At 51.1% G+C, this 16,790-nt stretch overlaps 1 protein-coding gene across 10 annotated transcripts; it reads left to right on the top strand.

Annotated features, from left to right (window-relative positions):
• The first annotated feature begins 795 nt into the window (after positions 1 to 795).
• On the top strand, positions 796 to 15,755 carry Lat2 (linker for activation of T cells family member 2). Of its 10 annotated transcripts, none has more exons than XM_027416145.2 (13): positions 796 to 953; positions 6,902 to 7,023; positions 7,686 to 7,725; positions 9,290 to 9,333; positions 9,490 to 9,550; positions 9,691 to 9,722; positions 9,970 to 10,005; positions 10,090 to 10,114; positions 11,409 to 11,464; positions 12,475 to 12,534; positions 12,761 to 12,832; positions 13,171 to 13,275; positions 15,050 to 15,755. In XM_027416145.2, the coding sequence occupies exons 2-12, from the start codon at positions 6,927 to 6,929 to the stop codon at positions 13,251 to 13,253; spliced, it is 606 nt and encodes a 201-aa protein (XP_027271946.1). In that variant the 5' UTR covers positions 796 to 953; positions 6,902 to 6,926; the 3' UTR covers positions 13,254 to 13,275; positions 15,050 to 15,755. The 10 variants fall into 10 exon arrangements, with proteins under 10 accessions (XP_027271946.1, XP_027271945.1, XP_027271948.1 ...); XM_027416143.2 differs by lacking the exon at positions 7,686 to 7,725 and adding an exon at positions 1,265 to 1,370 and having other exon boundaries at positions 833 to 953; XM_027416142.2 differs by lacking the exon at positions 7,686 to 7,725 and adding an exon at positions 1,242 to 1,370 and having other exon boundaries at positions 837 to 953.
• Positions 15,756 to 16,790: the final 1,035 nt, after the last annotated feature.

Below are 16,790 nucleotides of genomic sequence, written 5' to 3'. Positions count from 1 at the left end.
GATTCTGCTGCTCTAATCTTGTCTTCCTGATTCCCACTCTGAGATCTCTGTGGGTTCTGGCAGGACACTGGCTTCGCTTCCTCCAGCCTCTGGTTGTCTGTCTGCATAGCTGTCTTTCTCTTTCTGGTCCTCTCCTGAACTGAGCATCTGTATCTCCCACCTCTGGTGTCTGTGGCTCTCTCTCTCTCTCTCTCTCTCTCTCTCTCTCTCTCGTGTGTGTGTGTGTGTGTGTGTGTGTGTGTGTGTGTGTGTGTGTGTGTGTGTGTGAACTCTTGGGTTGACACTGCCTCTCTTCTCTGTGCCCCCTGGGGCCTGTGTCTGTGCTTTCGTTTTGGTGTGTGCTGTGTGAGTCCTGGGCTTTCTGTCCTCTTTCCGTGCCTATCTCTCACTTCCCATTTCTCCTGAGTCTTTCTTTTTTTTACCCCACCCCAAGTGAGTGTGTGTGTGTGTGTGTACATGTATATCAGGACAACTAGCAGATATCAGTCAGTTCTCTCCCACCATGTGATTCCTGGTGATAGAAAGCAAATTGTAAGGCTTGGTGGCAAGTGCGATTACCCAGCGAGCCATCTTGCTGGCCTACCTTCCTTGTTTTTGATTTTTGTTTGTTTTGAGACAAGGTCTCACTATGTAGTAACCCTGGCTGGAACTCACTATATAGACCAGGCCTCAAACTCAAAAGAGATCTGCTTGCTTCTGCCAAGTACAGGCATTTAAAGGCATACACCACTATGGCCCGCTCTTCTCTATCTCTATCTTTTTCTGTCTGCCCCACCCCTTTTGTCACTAGCCAGCCGAGCAGTCCGGCCAAGGCGGATGTGCGAGGATGATTCAGTAGTGACAGGAAGCCAACCGCCTTGCCTGCTGCCCGCCAGAGTCTGGTGTTGGCATTGGCTTGGGCAGGTGTGCCGGCACAGGATGGGGTGGCCATGGTGAGGAACCCCCACTCTCAGGTAAGCATTTCCCAGGGGTGCCCAGCTGAGCAGGTGTCCCCTGCACTATCCCCCACAAGACCCTTAGTAGCTATGGACTAAGCGGTGGCTGGGACACCTGATTCCTCCTGCCCTGGCCGGGCACTTTGGCCCGTTGGGGGCAGCCTGTTTTAGGGGCTCCAGGCACCTACCTACTGATCATTGTCTTCCCAAACCCCCAGCCTGTGAGACCCTAGGGGGGTTCTGTCACTACCAGTGACTGGGGAGGGCCAGCCAAAAGCCAGAAATGAACTCAGTTTCTCCCATCAGTGAAGAGTTATCTAATGCCACAGGCCTGTGGGTGAATCTGGGATGCCCTGGGGAATTGCCCAGGCAGGCCCTGTCCCAGCCAGGAGGAGGAAGTTGCTGTCCCCAAAAGTCCACCCAAGCCTGACCCAGGTTCGTACCTTCTGATGGATAACCCCTGTAGAGCTGGTGGGTTCTTTGGTTCTGGTAGCCCAGGTTGGCCAGGTTCCTTCCACCCAGCCTCCACCACCACCACCATTGGCCTGGAAAAGGGCCTGCCAGACCTCTACACATGACCATACACACACACACACACACACACACACACACACACACACACACACACACACACACAACTCACCTGGCCCTCTGGCCTCCAATAGGTTTTTCAGAGTCCTCTCTCCACTCTCATTTGAAGCCCCAAATCCTTGGTCCATGCAGGTAGAGATTGTGGTGCACTCCTGTAATCACAGCACTAGGAATGCTAAGGTGGGGGTACAGGAGTTCAAAGCCAGCCTGTACTCCATAATGAGACCCTGTCTCGAACAAACCACAGAAATATTCAGCTAAAACCACAGGCCCCAGAGTAGCATGAATACAGCCATCCAGGATTGTGTGATTGGTCGTACTCATCTGAGCAGACCCTGGTGGCCTCTGTTCCCTGAAGGGTGAGTAGTTGCAGAGTAATCACTAAGGGCCGTTGAGGCTAGTGGTTCAGAGGCTACAGTCAAGAGACTGGCCCTGTGCAAACCTTGTTCATATGAAAACTGCCCACTTCCCTTTGAGCTATTTTGGCCTACACGGAGCCACAGAGCTGTGGCAGTCCCCCATACACCCACAGCCAGCCCTGCCTGGCCCCTTGGGGCCTTGTGTGACTCGTGGGTTGCCCCTCCTGCAGACCCAGCCTCAGTTCCCTCAGCCCACCTGCTGTCTGTAGAGAGCATGAGCACACAGAGTGGAGGGATTCATTGGGCCTACTCTGGATTTCCATCACTGTTACTCTTACTGTGGTTCTCTCTGGCACAGTATGCACCTCTTTGAACCCTGTATGCACCTTTGAGCTCCCTGGGAAGAAGACAATTGGGATCAGAGGAATCCCCAACTGAGAAGCAAGGCCCAGACCCATACACTCACACTGGCTCTTTTTGCTTTGTTTTCCAATATTTTAATCCATTTTTAATTATTGGATGGATGGGTGTGTGCTACAGTGTAGGTCAGAGAATAACTTGTAGGAGTGAGTTCTCACCATGTGGATCCTGTGGATCGAACTCAGATCCTCAGACTTGGAGGCAAACTCCTTTCTTTCTTTCTTTCTTTCTTTCTTTCTTTCTTTCTTTCTTTCTTTCTTTCTTTATTAGTTCAAGTTAGGGAACAAGCTTGTTTCACATATAAGTCCCTTCTCCCTCCCCTCACCCCCATCCCTCCTCCCCCCCCCCAACCTACCCCCACCCCATCCACCCACCACTCCCCAGGCAGGGTAGGGCCCTCAACGGGGGCTCTGCAAAGTCCACCAAATCTTCCTGTGCTGGTTCTGGGCCCTTCCCCATGTGTCCAGGGCCATCCCTTCATGTGGGATGGGCTCTCTTAAAGTCCCTTCTTGGCACCAGGGAAATATACTAATCCACCACCAGAGGCTCCCTGGAGTGCAGAGGCCTCCTTATTGACATCCATGCTCAGGGGTCTGGATCAGTCTTGTACTGGCCTCCCCGACAGCATCTGGGGTCGATGTGCTCTCCCTTGTTCAGGCCAAGTGTTCCTGTGGGTTTCTCCAGCCTGGTATAGACCCCTTCGCTCTTCATTCCTCCCTCTCTTCAACTAAATTCCAGATTTCAGCTCAGTGTATATCTGTGGATGTCTGTCTCTGCTTCCATCAGCCACTGGATGAGGGCTCCCGTTCGTGGGTCGGTCGGCGGAAAGGGATGGAAGAGTGGGCAGCAAGCTCCTTTTTACTAAAGCTGTCTCACCACCCCCCATCCATTCAATCATATTTTAATAATTTAAACTTTATCTTATGCACATTGGTGTTTTGCCTGCAGGTATGCCTGCATGAGGGTTCTAAATCCCCTGGAACCAGAGCTATAGACAGTTGTGAGCTGCCATGTAGGTGCTGGGAGTTGAACCCAGGTCCTCTGGGTCAGTGCTCCTAACCTGAGCCATCTCTCCAGCCCCCACCCCATTCAGTCTTTTTATTATCATGGATTAATTATGCATAGTATTAGGCTTAGGACATTTCCATACATGGAAAGAATGCATCTTGACCACATTAACCAATTCCTTCTCATGTCCACTGCCATTCTCAGATCCTTGCCCTCTTCTTAACTAATTCCTTTCTGATTCATGTTCTTTTTCCAGTTGGGTGTGGCCTGGTGGTGACCGATGAGTTTCATTAGGTTTGCTTTCAGGGTGTGAGGGTTATCTACAGGAGCATGAGCACCTTACCACTGAGGAAGGTCTCTCCTCGAGCAAGCTTTTTTGTTAGATTTAAAACATTTATGTAAGTTGGCACTGATGGTGCACCCTTTAAATCCCAGCACTCTGGAGGCAGAGGCAAGCCAGTCTCTGTGAGTTCCAGGCCAGCTGGTCTACACAGTGACTTTCAGACCAGCCAGGGCTACACAGTGACCCTCTGTCTCAAAAACAAAATGTACTCATGTGAGTTTTTTGCTTGCAAGAACATGTGTACACCACATTCATGCCTAGTGCCCACAAAGATGGAGAGGGTTGGATCCCCTGGAACTGGAGTTATAGATGGCTGCAAGCTGCCATGTGGATGCTGAGAATCAAACCCAGGAGAGCAATCTATGCTCTTGACCTCTGAGCCGTCTCTTCAACGCCCCCCACCCCCACCCCCCACCCCACCCCACCCCACCCCCACCAAGGGTTTTTTTTTTCCCTCATTGCTGGAAATAGAACCCAAAGTCTTGCCAGTGCTAGTTAAACATTGGCATATCCCTAACTGGATGGTTCTAGGCAGGTACTCTACTGTTGGGCCACGTCCCCAACCTCAAACTGGTAGATTCTAGGTAGTTGATATACCACTAAGCTGTGTCCTTAGGCCATCACTGGGACATTCTAAGCAAATGTCCCACCATGCCCCCAGCCCTTTTTATGTTTTGAGGCAGTCTCACTGGAGTTGAACTTGCAGTACAGCCCAAGTTGACCTTGGAATGTGCAGAGCTCTTGCCTCAGCCTCCTGAGCTGCTAGGATTGCTAGCTAGCCTATTCCACTAGGCCTGGCATACCTACTTCATTAGGCCCTCACAGCTCTTCAGAATGTTTAGCCCCTCAGATGCTGCTAGGGTCAGTGGAGGGAGTTCAGGCCTGTGCCTCTAGATAACACCAGGCAAGATAATACATCGCCTCAATTTTTGCTGCAGGCCACTGACAGTCCCTTTCCATGTCATATGGCTAAGAACTGTGACTATAACAAGAGTCATTGGGGGGGGGGGAAGAGTCATGGTGCAAACAACCCACATGGCTGACCCTACTCTACAGTCATCATCTCCATGACAGGCCTCATGTGACACACTCAGAAAACACCTGTTATTTACTGTGTGGCTGGGTAGAGTAGCTAGATGACCTGACTAACACTATCCCTGGACAACAGGTCCTGCTCATCCCTGAACAACAGGTCCAGAAGCCTGTGGGCTCTCTGCTAGCCAAGGCCTCTTGGATGGAGGATGGTCCTCCTTCCCTTGAAAAGGAAACAGAAGTCAGCAGGCCAGATCCTGGGACCTTGAATGCCAAGCCAAAAATGTGGGCTTGCTCTTGGGGTAATAAGTGGACTGAGGTAGGCAAGTGCTGAGTTATATGTAGCCTGCTTGTGTGCTACTTCCAAGTCTCCTCTTTTCTATGTAGCCAAGGATGACCTCAAACTGATCTGCCTGTACCTCCCAAGTGCTGCGTTACAGGCATATAGGAGTAAGGCACCATGCCCCAAGTCTCTCTTCTCCCTACCCTCCCTCCATTATTCTCTCATACCTCCTCTCTGTCTACCCTGCCTGTGTGTGTGTGTGTGTGTGTGTGTGTGTGTGTGTGTGTATCTATACATACCACTCTCCTTTTAAAAAACATAGCTAGAGTTGTGCTTTGTGCTTTGTACCCAGAAGTAGCCTTGATCTCCCCAGTCCTTCTGGCTCTTTTTTTTTTTTTTTTTTTTTCAAGATTTACTGGGGCTGGAGAGACAGCTCAGCAATTAAGAACACCGATTGCTCTTTCAGAGGACCCGGGTTCAATTCCTAGCATGAACTTGACACCCATGGCAAAACACCAATGCACATAAAACAAAGAAATAAATTTTAAGGATTTATTTATTCTTATTTATTTATTTGGTTGGTTGCTTGGTTTGGTTTTTTGAGACAGGATTTCTCTGTGTAGCCTTGGCTATCCTGGAACTCACTCTGTAGACCAGGCTGGCCTCGAACTCATAGAGATCTGCCTGACTTTGCCTCCTGAGTGCTGGGATTAAAGGTGTGCACCACCACAGCCTGAGCCACCACGTGGTTGCTAGGAATTGAACTCAGGACCACTGGAAGAGGAGCCAGTGCTCTTAACCTCTGAGCCATTTCTCTAGCTCACTCCCCCTCCCACCCCTGCCAGCTTTATTTTTGAAGTGCTAGAGTTACAGGTATGTACCATATGCTCAGTTTGTGAGTCTCTTTGATAGACAAAGTCAATATTCTAACCAAAGGCCACACTCCCAGTTCCTTACTGGGGAATTCTAGGCAGGGGCTCTACAGGTGAGCCACACCTTCTCTAGTTGGAGGTGGAACCAAACATAGACAGTGACCACTTAGTCACTATCACTCTACATGCATCTTACAGAAGACTGGCTCCCTCAACTGTGTTCCTTGCCCATGCCAAGGAGCTGAGTCTCCCTGGAGTTGTGATGGTTTTATAAGCCTGTTAGAACGGGTTATACACCACTCATTACCAGACTATGTGGGCTTTCTCCAAGGCTGGAACGACCACTGTCTTCACATGGCCCTGGGCTAACTGAGGGTTTGAAGTCTCTTCACCACAGACATCTCTCCACAGCTCCACCTCCTCCTTTGTCTCCCAAAGGAACAGCCTCACTCTGCAGGTCCTCAAGCCCTGTCCCTCAGTTGGTGACCCATCCCTGAATTATACTGACTGGCCTGACTTTTGTCTCTGAGTGCTGAGATTAAAGGCACGCAAGCACTCTTAACTACTGAGCCGTCTCCAGCTCCCCCACCACCACCTTATTTTAGTCTTAGCCCAGGACTCACTCTTGTCTCAGCTTGACCTGAAACTGGTGGCAGCTCTCCTGCTTCCACCTCCAGAGTTGCTAGGATTGCAGGTGTGAGCCCCTATGAGCGGGGTGTGTGAACCCTCCCTTTGCACATAGCAGCTGTGGGGCGGGGAGTGCTTCCCAGTCTTAGCTTCTCCACCTGGGAATTAAGGAGCCTGACTCTCAGGGCCAGGTGGATTGGGAATGTGTGCGTAGGGTTGTCCAATTTATTAGTATTGCCTAGTGGTCTCAGAACCTTCTAGCACACATGATCTGGTGGTCAATAAGCTAGTTAGGATCACATGGGAGACATGGTTGGTTCAATCCAGGAGTAGGGAAGGCCATTCCACGGTCATTGGAGCTAAAGTCACAGAGATCAGAAATGGTGTGGGGCAGCAGCTGGGAGCCCCTGGCTCACAGATCTTCAATGCAGCTTGCAGCTCCCTCCCCAAGCCAACATGAATGCCGAGTTGGAGCTACTGTGGCCATTGTCAGTCCCACTGCTGCTGCTGTTGGGGGCCACAGCCTGGCTGTGTGTCCACTGCTCCCGCCCAGGTAAGTGTCACATGGGCAGGGAGTGATGGGAGTACCATGGAGAGTGTGTCCTAGAGGCCTCTGGGGCTGGACCTGGCTGTAATGGGAGGGGCAGGAGGATGAGCACCCAGGAACCAGCAGGTGGCCGCTATCCAGCCCCTGAAGACACTGGGTGTGGGTGAAGGTTGGTTCTGCTGGACCATGGGGGTGATCCAGGCCAGGAAACCACTCTGGAGAAGAAAAGGGAGGCTGGCTACCTGTGGCACCCTCTATGCTATCCTCACTCCACAAAAAGGGATCAAGTACCTTTCATTCCTTCCGTCCCTCTTTCCTTCCTACTTTCCACCCCAGCTCCAGCTCTCTTCCTTCCTCTCCCTCCTTTTTTCTCTTCTCCCCTCCCCTCTTCATTTCTTCCTTTCATTTCCTTCCTCTTAATTCTTTGTTTCACTTAGCTCAGGCTAGCCTCAAATGTTCCTACCCTCTTGCCTCTGCTTCCTGAGTGTTGGGATCACAGGCATCTGTCACTACACCCAGCTGATAAGAACCATGTCAATGACAGGCAGCCATGAGGAACCTACCAAGGGCCTGGTGGAGTTTCAAAGAGGGGAGTCCCAGACCTTAGCTTTCCCCGGCCACGCACTTGGGGTTCAGGGACTCTTGCTATGCCATTTCTGTTCCTGCAGGGGTGAAGAGAAATGAGAAAATCTACGAGCAGAGGAACCAGTGAGTTGCCCCAGCTTGGTGTTTTTTGGGGATCCCTTTGTGAACACAGTCCTTGCCCTCACTCATGCCTGCTCTAATGGGTGCCTAGCACTCAGTGGAGGGAACGAGAGTCCAGGGGCTGTCTGAATGAATGTGCCGTCATGGTGGCAGCAGGGGAAGAACCTGAGCACTGGGTACTTGAGAGTCTGGGCACCTCCTGTCACCCCAGATATTCCAGAGCCTGCCTTGGCCACAGAGGGAGTTCAAGTTCAACCTGACAATTCAGTGAGACCTTGTCTTAAAATGTATAAGTAGGGGGCTGCAAGATAAGTAAAAGTGACTGACACAAAAGCCTGGTGACCTGAGTTCAGTCCCTGGAACCCACTGTGAAAAGACATTAAGGTCTCCCAAAAATTGTCCTCTGGCCTCCATCTGCTTACTGTACCATAACACACACACAGACACACACACACACACACACTAATAACAACAACAACAATAATAATAAATACAAATAAACTTTTTAATTTAAAAGCAGGCCTGGAGAGATGGCTCAGTGGTTAATAGCACTGGCTGTTCTTCCAGAGGACCTGGATTTGATCCGCAACACCCACATGGCTCAAAATCTTAGGTTCCAGGAGAACCATTGCCCTCTTCTGACTTCCTCAGGCACCAGGCATGCATGTGGTGAACAGACATACACATTTAACAAAAAAATAATTTTAAAGTGAGAGGAGCATGTGCCTAGACTCTCCAGTGAATGAACTGGGAACATGGCTCAGTGGTGTGTGTGTGTGTAGTGCTTGCTGAGTATGCTCAGAGTCCTGAGTTCATGCCCAACATAAACAGAAAGGCCAGGGGCAGGCATGGTGGTACACTCCTTTAATCTCAGAACTCTGGAGGCAGAGGCAGGTGGATCTCTGTGTTCTAAGCTAGCCTGGTCCACAGAGTAAGTTCCAGGCCAGTCAGGCCTACAGTGAGACCATATCGCAAAAAAGGAAAAGAAAGAAAGGAGATGGGGAGGGAACCAGTTGATCACACTCTACTCCTATCTGCTGCGTGTACATACACCCCCTACACTCACAGTACAGTCTTCACGTGCACACCCCATAGGCGCTCTCCCTCTCTCTGTCTCTCCCTCTCTGTCTCTGTCTGTCTCTCTCTCTCTCTCTCTCTCTCTCTCTCTCTCTCTCTCACACACACACACACACACACACGCACACGCACACACACACACACACACACACTTCCTCATTTCCTTTTGCAACTGAAAAACCACAGAGATTTGAAAACAAAGTCTTCCATCTCTGACCATGCTGGGCCGTGGTAAAGCTTGCATGTTTTGCTTTTTTATTTTTTCGTTTCTGAGACAGGGTCTTACTCTGTGGCACTATACCAGGCTGGCCTCAAACTCATATTGGTCCTCCTACCGTGAGTGCTGGGAATCCAGGCAGGTGCAGTCACATTCCCAGGCCCAGCTCCTCCCTCTTCTGTGTTCCTTGTCCCTGTCTGTCCCTCTGTCCTCTCTATGTTCCTTGCCTGAGAATGTCAAGGCCCCGCTCAGCACACCCTTGTATATTCACAGGCAAGAAAATGAAGAGAGCTTTACTGTGGCTCAGACCTACTCCCGTGAGTCCCTGATGCTTCCTGGGTTTGGTTCAGGGCTGGGACTTCCCATATCAGGATCCTTTCTGTGTCCCTTGCCCTGAGGCCAGCCTGGTATAGTGGGCAAAGGCTTAGCTGGGTGAGTGCCTAACAACACCCTGTCCTGCTTCCCTCCGAAAGTGGCCAGGCCAGTATGGCCAGGATCCCTGATGGACACAGCCTCAGACAAGTCATCGGAAAGGTAGGAAGAACCTGGAGAACCCCACCTGGCACAGCTAAGCCCAGACCTCACTTTGTCCCCAAGTTGCAGAGTCTCAGAGCTGCCCAGGGACTGTCCCCTCCCAGGGCACCACCTCAGCCCCCCTTGCCTCATCCTTGCAGGAAGAACAAGCTGCTGTTCTCTCATCTCGAAGGTGAGTGACACCAGGCAGGGATAAGCCTGAGTGGGGATGGGACAGTGGGACAAGTACTAGCTTGGGAGGCCTTTTAGGGAGGGTTGAGCTTGGGGTTGATGAAATTGGCGTGGAAAAGGCACATGCTTGTAGCAGACTGTGTATAAAGGCATGACTGTCCAAAGCCCCTAGTCCCTTGCTTGGGCTACAGAGCCTGGGTTAGGTTGGGGCAGGACCTAGAGGGCAGACAGCTTAGCCTTTCTTCCAGATCCTGAGTCCCTTAGGTACCAGAACTTCTACAAAGGTGGGTAGCTGGGGCGGGGGAGAGGGAATGGGCCACAGCCTGGGAGCTTAGTTTGTCTTAACTCTCCTATGTGGCCTCTTCCAGGAAGCAGACATGATGCTGCCTATGTGTAAGTGGCCGTCATCCCACCCCCGTGCCCTCTGCCCACCCCCGTGTTTCTGTGTCTCTCATCCCAAGCTTTATATAGTCATTCAGTAAAGACACATCTCTGGGTAGCCTTTTCAATTTGGTGACCATGGCCTTGTGGGGCCTGGCATGCAGCTCTGCTGGAAGGAGGAGTATCTGGTAGGGGGTAGGCACTCATCCTGCCATTTGGTGAAAGGCGAGTTACAAAGTAGATATGGTGGCCCAGCTCTGTCATTTCAGCACTCAAGAGGGAGGTGATCGGGGGATCAAAGCCAGTGTGGGCTACAGTATTGAGATGCTCTCTCATGCCCGAAAAAGGGCTGGGGTGCAGTTATTGGAGTGCCTGCCTGACACACATGGAGCCCTGGGTCCCATCGCCAGCACTGTATAAACTCGCTGTGTTGGCACATGCCTGTAATGCCAGTCCTGGGGAAGGAGGATCATTCAAGGTCATTCTGGTCTAAATAGTGAGTTTGAGATCAGCCTGAGACACAGAGACATTGTTTCAACAGGGTGGGGGGTGGCAGCCAGCTACCTCAGTCAGTGAGGGCGTTTAGACAACCCCAGTTCCACCCATCTCTCCTATCCCCACCCCCACCCCCACCCCAGGAACCCACATGGTGAAAGGAGAGAGCTGACTCTAAATAAGTAAATGTAAACTTAAAAAGAGAGAAGGGCCAGGTGGTGGTGGCGCATACCTTTAAAACCAGCACTCGGGAGGCAAAGGCAGGTGGATCTTGTGAGTTCGAGACCAGCCTGGTCTACAAGAGCTAGTCCAAAGCCACAGAGAAACCCTGTCTCAAAAAGCTGAGAGAGAGAGAGAGAGAGAGAGAGAGAGAGAGAGAGAGAGAGAGGGAGGGAGGGAGGAGAGTGATAGATGATAGATAGATAGATAGATAGATAGATAGATAGATAGATAGATAGAGACAGACAGACAGACAGACAGACAGACAGACAGACAGACACCAAGGGGCAAGGGCCATGGTGGTACAAGTCTGTCCTCCCAGCCATTCCAGTAGTTGGGCGTCAGGCAGAAGGATCTGACTCAAACCACCCCCCAAAAGATGACCCCTAGCAGGGTCTCCTTATGTCACAAATGGGGAGAATTGGGGCCAAGGTGTCGACTTGTTGAAGGTGTCCTCTCCAGGCTGACAACCCTCTAGCCCCAGGGTAGTCAGGGGCTCTGGGAAGCATCCAGAATGGATGGGAGAGGAGACCCCCCCATGGCTTCTCCTGACAGGCCTGTTCAGCAACCTGCTCTCTGCTTTCTTGTCCAGAGATCCCATCCCCACAGACTACTACAACTGGGGATGTTCCCAGAAGCCCCCAGAAGGTAGGTGGGGGCTGGGGTGGGGAGGATGTAGAAGAGGAGGTAGCCCTTAGGTCAGGATGGGTCTGCAGAGATGGTGAGCGGTGGAGGGAGGGAGGGAGGAGGACGAGCTACAGGCCGGGGCGGAAGGAAGCTGGTCAGCATGCAGGCAGAGGATGGGGACAGAGCAAGCAGAGAGCAAGGGACAGGACAGGAAGCAGAGGTGGAGCTGTGGGTGGGAACATCTGAGGAGAACAGCTCACTGTCATCTGGGGCTGGGCAGACACAGATGGGCACTGGTGACAGATAACCCGTGCGAGCTTGGAGGATGCTGGAGCCTTTGGTCATGACCACTTCTGCTTTACAGAGGAGAGCAGGGCGGGGAGCAGAGCCTATGGGGAGGAGCAGGGCCTTTAGCTGGGGTCCTCACCTGGTCATAGTAGTCTATCAAGGGTTCTTCTTCCTCCTTCCTTCCAATTTCTTCTCCTCCTCCTTTATTGTTTTAATACATTTTTAAAAAAATGTCCATTGTTAGGATGTGGTTGCACACTTGTGGAGTCAGTGCTCTTCCTTAACTATGTGGGTCCGAAGGACGGGACAGGACTCAGCAAGTGCCTTTACTTGACCTTTATTCTAATTTTGTAATAAAGGTCTCTTGCCAGGCATGATAGCACATGCCTTTAATCCTAGCACTCAGATTTTTGTGATTTTGAGGCCAGCATGGTCTTCATAGCAAGTTCTAGGACAAACAGGGCTACACAGGGAGACATTGTCTCAAAACAAAACAAAGCAAGACCACCAGGAGCAACAACAACAAACAAACATGACAGTTCCAGGCATGCACCGGCACCGGCACCAGCATACACACAAAACAAAAAACAGCCACAGATAAACTGGTCTAAGCTAATGAAGAAACCCCTGAAGCCCAGGGGAGAGCTTGGTGGGCCTGCAGAGGTAGCAGAAGCAGGAAGGGACATGGGGCTTGCAGACGGGGTCCACCAGCAGGTCTCCTGCCAGCTCCCTTCTGTTGACAGATGATGACTCCAACTCCTACGAGAATGTGCTCATCTGCAAGCCCACTGCCCCTGACTCAGGTAAGGCCGTCTCCCCCAAGAGAGGCAGAGCAGGGGCCAGCACCCTCATGAGTAAGACTTGAGTTCGAAAGACTCAGCCCTTGCCTGCATTCTCCATGTCTCTGGTGTCTCTGAGTCAAGTTTACCCATCCAGGGGATTGTCTTCCTCCCTGGGGTCATCCTCAGTGGAAGCAGGCTGCCCCTGGCTCCCTGGACCTACTCAGTGTGTCCCTGTACCCTCCCTTAGGTGGCGAGGAATCTGAGGATTACCAGAACTCAGTATGCATCCGAGAGTGGCGAGAATCCAGGAGGACTGTGGGTATGTCCCCCATGGGCAGAGGCCGCCAGGAAGGGGTGTGGGGGGTGGGGGATGGTATCAACTCAAGCAGGCAGCTGGCTGACCCAGGAGGGTCGGCCTGGGCAGGTTCCCCTCCAGCCAATCTGGCTGGCTTCACAGAACCCGAGGCTGTAGAAGCCTTGTGCTCTACCAGAATTTCCCTTGGCAGCAGCTTGACCTCCAGAGCTGATCACCCAGTCTTGAAACAGGAGGACACCTCCCCTGTGCCATTTGTGGGGTCTTGAGCACCCTGGCTGGGGAACTACCGGTATAATGTATGCCTGTGAACTGTCCCAGCAACCACCTGTCCTGATCCATAGGTGCACAAGTGTCACCATCGGGAAGCCCAGATGAGGAGCCAGATTATGTGAATGGGGATGTGGCTGCGGCTGAGAAAGTCTAGGAGAGAATCAAACGGAAGGATGGTACGGCACCCTCTCACTGCTCAGAGTTAGCAGCCCAAGTCAAGCAAGAGCCTGTGCAGGGGAGGAGCTTCATATAGTGATGCATAGCCCCATGGGTGCTCATCAGCTATTAGGACCAGCAGGGAGATGCTTACTGAAGGCCACCGGTTTCTTCCTGTGGGACTAGGGCATCCAGAAGAATTAGGTTCACCCAGGTGACAGATGGATGCATACCTGGTCAGAGGCACTGGAGGTGTCTAGCAGAGATGTCTCAGAAGTGGAGCACTTACCCTACAGTACACCAGTGGGGGATGGAGGCATGGCTTGGCCATAGAGTGATTGTCTGGTATACCTGAAGTCCTGGGTTTCATCTTCAGCACTGAAAAGCAAAACAAAAAACTAAAAAATTAAAAATGTAAAATGAAGAAGCCAGGAGGCACAGTGACCCATGACTCCACCTCCTAAGTGCCTGGGATCTCAGCACTTAGGAGGTGGAGGCAAGAAGATCAGGAGTTCAAAAGCAGCCTGGGCTCCATAATGACTTTGGAGCCAGAGATGTGGTCTTAAACAGTAGAACTTGAGAGATGCCTCCGTGTAAGCACAGGACATGAGTTGAGATCCCCAGCACACACCTGTCATCTGGTGCTGGGGAGGCCGATCTCAGGGCTCATTGACCAGCCACCCTAGCAGAAACAATGAGCTCTAGGGGGACAATGAACAGGAAGATATTCAAAGTTGATTTCTGGCTTCCATGTGACACACACAAACACACACACACACACACACACACACACACACACACACACACACACACACGGGTGGGAATGGAAAGAAGGAAGGAAAGAAAAATGGAAAATCAGCTAAACAATAAAATAGATAAGATGCTGGGCGTTGGTGGCGCTCGCCTTTAATCCCAGCACTTGGGAAGCAAAGGCAGGCGGATCTCTCTGAATTCGATTGAGACTAGCCTGGTGGTCCACACTTTTTTTTTTTTTTTTTTTTTTTTGGTTTTTAAGACAGGGTTTCTCTGTGTAGCCCTGGCTGTCCTGGAACTCACTCTGTAGACCAGGCTGGCCTCGAACTCACAGAGATCTGCAACCTCTACCTTCCAAGTGCTGGGATTAAAGGTGTGCGCCACCACTGCCTAGCTGGTGCAGATCTCTGAGTTCCAGGCCATCCTGGTCTACAGAGTGAGACCCTGTCTCAAAAAGTCCCCAGGCCAAAAATGTAGGTAGTATGTTCCCTGGTGGTAAGTTTTGGTGATGCACAGACAGGGGAAGGGGGTTGTAATTTGGGTTGAGGTGAGGGGACTGGGGTGGTCTGCCTCCTCACTGGGAAGAGCACTCCAGAATAGGTGGGAGAAGTAAGATAACCACCTCCAGCAGACAGCGTGGGAAAGGTTGGCGGTCAGCCAGCTAGAGCCAGCACTAGAGTTCTGACGTAGGAGAGACAGTGAATCTGGGTCTTGTTCCCTTCTTCCTCCTGCCTTCCCCTGTAGAATGCTGGGATTGCAGGTACATGGCTAGTTTTCCTTTGTTTTGTTGAGACAGGTTCTCACTATGTAGCCTTGACTAGCCTGAGACTTGATACGTAGATCAGGCTTGCCCTGAACTCACACAGATCCTCCTGCCTCTACCTCCCGAGTGCTGGGAGGTACTACCACTGTACCTGTCTGTTGTTTTATGTTGGTTCTGAAAGTTGAATTCAGGTCCTCACACTTGTATAACAATTACTTTACTGAGACATCTCTCCAGCCCCCAAGCTTTGCCTCATAGCTAACTCTTCTCTGTTGAAGGGCCTGAGGGGGACCATGAAGTTCACTGCCTGCTGAAGACTATTTTCCAGGGATGCTTGAGCTTTAGACCTGGCTGTGGCTGCTCCTGGGAGGGGTTCCAGAATGCCTTGAGACAGCCTGGGAGACAATGAAACTTGCCAGGGCTGCAACCTTCAAACGATGCCCTGGATTTCTTGGGAGCAAAGCAGGTGCCTGGGGACGTTGGCTGTGGTGATGAGAAGCCCAAAGACAGGCAAGCCGTGTCCTGGTACCACATCTAAAATATCGCCTAACACTGGAATTTGTCTTTTTTCTTAAATTTAGAAACAGGGTCTTATTAAATTGCTCAGTCTGGTCTCACTCCAGCTTCGGCCACAGTACTGGTATCACTATGCCTGACCTTGTATCTTTCTTTCCTTGTTTGGACCTCAAATTGCTTATGAATGTTGATTTCTGGGAATGTTACATGACTGTTTTTGTAGTTGACTTCAACTGCTGGAACCATATTTAATATTGTCAATGTCAGGGGGACTTTCTGTCTCTGAGAGCATTACACATACTAACTTTAACAAATGAGCGGGGTGTAGGGTAACCTGGGGTCTCCTTGTTCTCTAAGTGGGCTCCAGTTTGCTCAGATCTTCCATTCCTGAAGGGACCTTGTGGGTCGGTGATAGGGAGACAAAAGTGACCCCAGCAACCGTCAATAAACCCTGTGAGTTTCAGAGCAGGCACCGCCACATCTGTCTTTGTTTAACCTTTGTGTCTGCAGGGCTGAGCATCTCCCTGTTGGCTCTCCATTCTTTTTCCTTTTCTTAAAAAAAAAAAAAAAAAAAAGCATACTGTGTAGTCCTGGCTGGGCAGGAACTTGCCATATAAATCAGGCTGGCCTTAACGAGATCTGTTGGATTCTGCTTCCTGGGTACTGGAAGTAAATGCATCACCCCACCGGGCCTCAGTTTAAAAAGTGTGTTTGAGTATATTCCACGTGTGTGGGTGCCTGCAGAGTGCTGAAGGCATCAGAACATTTGAAACTCCAATTACAGACCTTTGTCAGCTGCCCCAAGGGAGTGCTGGGAACCAACTAGGGTCCTCTGAAGACTAGTGCACGCTCAACTGCTGAGCTACATCTCTCCTTTGTTTCTGAACAAGTGTCACTGGTTTGGCTTCCAGCACTACAGGTGGCTTTTATGTGAGTTCTCTGGATTCAGACTCAGATTGGTCCTCATGCTGGCGTAACAAGTACTCTACTCACCAAGCCACCTCCCTTTAGTGCCTAGGCATGGTCAGAGGCCAGCTCTGTGAAGCGGGGTCTTTCACCTTCAGGACTCCGGGGACAACACTCTGACTGACAGGCTTGTGTGACAAGAGCCTTTACCAGCTGAGTCACCTTGCCAAGACTCTTTTGTCATTTGAGTCTCACTTTGTAACCCAGGCTGGTTGGCACTGAACTCATGGCAATTCTTTGCCCCAGCATTCTGGGTGCTGAGATTATAGATAGGCCTGTGCCACCATGCCAGGCTCTGGTAAAGACCATTGCCAGAAATGAAGATCAAGGTTCTTTGTGTAGCCCTGGCTATCCTGAAACTCCCTCTGTAGGCCAGGCTGGCCTCAAGACTCAAAGAGATCTGTCTACCTCCGCCTCCTAAATGCTGGGATTAAAGGTGTGCACCACCACTGCCTGGCTTAAGACCAAGGTTCTTACTCAGTAGAAAGGGCCCCGAGGTCCAGAGAGGTATAGGCTGTGCACTTCATGTCCAGCCCC

This window comes from Cricetulus griseus, chromosome 4 (genome assembly GCF_003668045.3).
Source record: "Cricetulus griseus strain 17A/GY chromosome 4, alternate assembly CriGri-PICRH-1.0, whole genome shotgun sequence".
NCBI lineage: Eukaryota > Metazoa > Chordata > Mammalia > Rodentia > Cricetidae > Cricetulus > Cricetulus griseus.
This window is presented reverse-complemented; position numbering and strand designations above follow the sequence as displayed.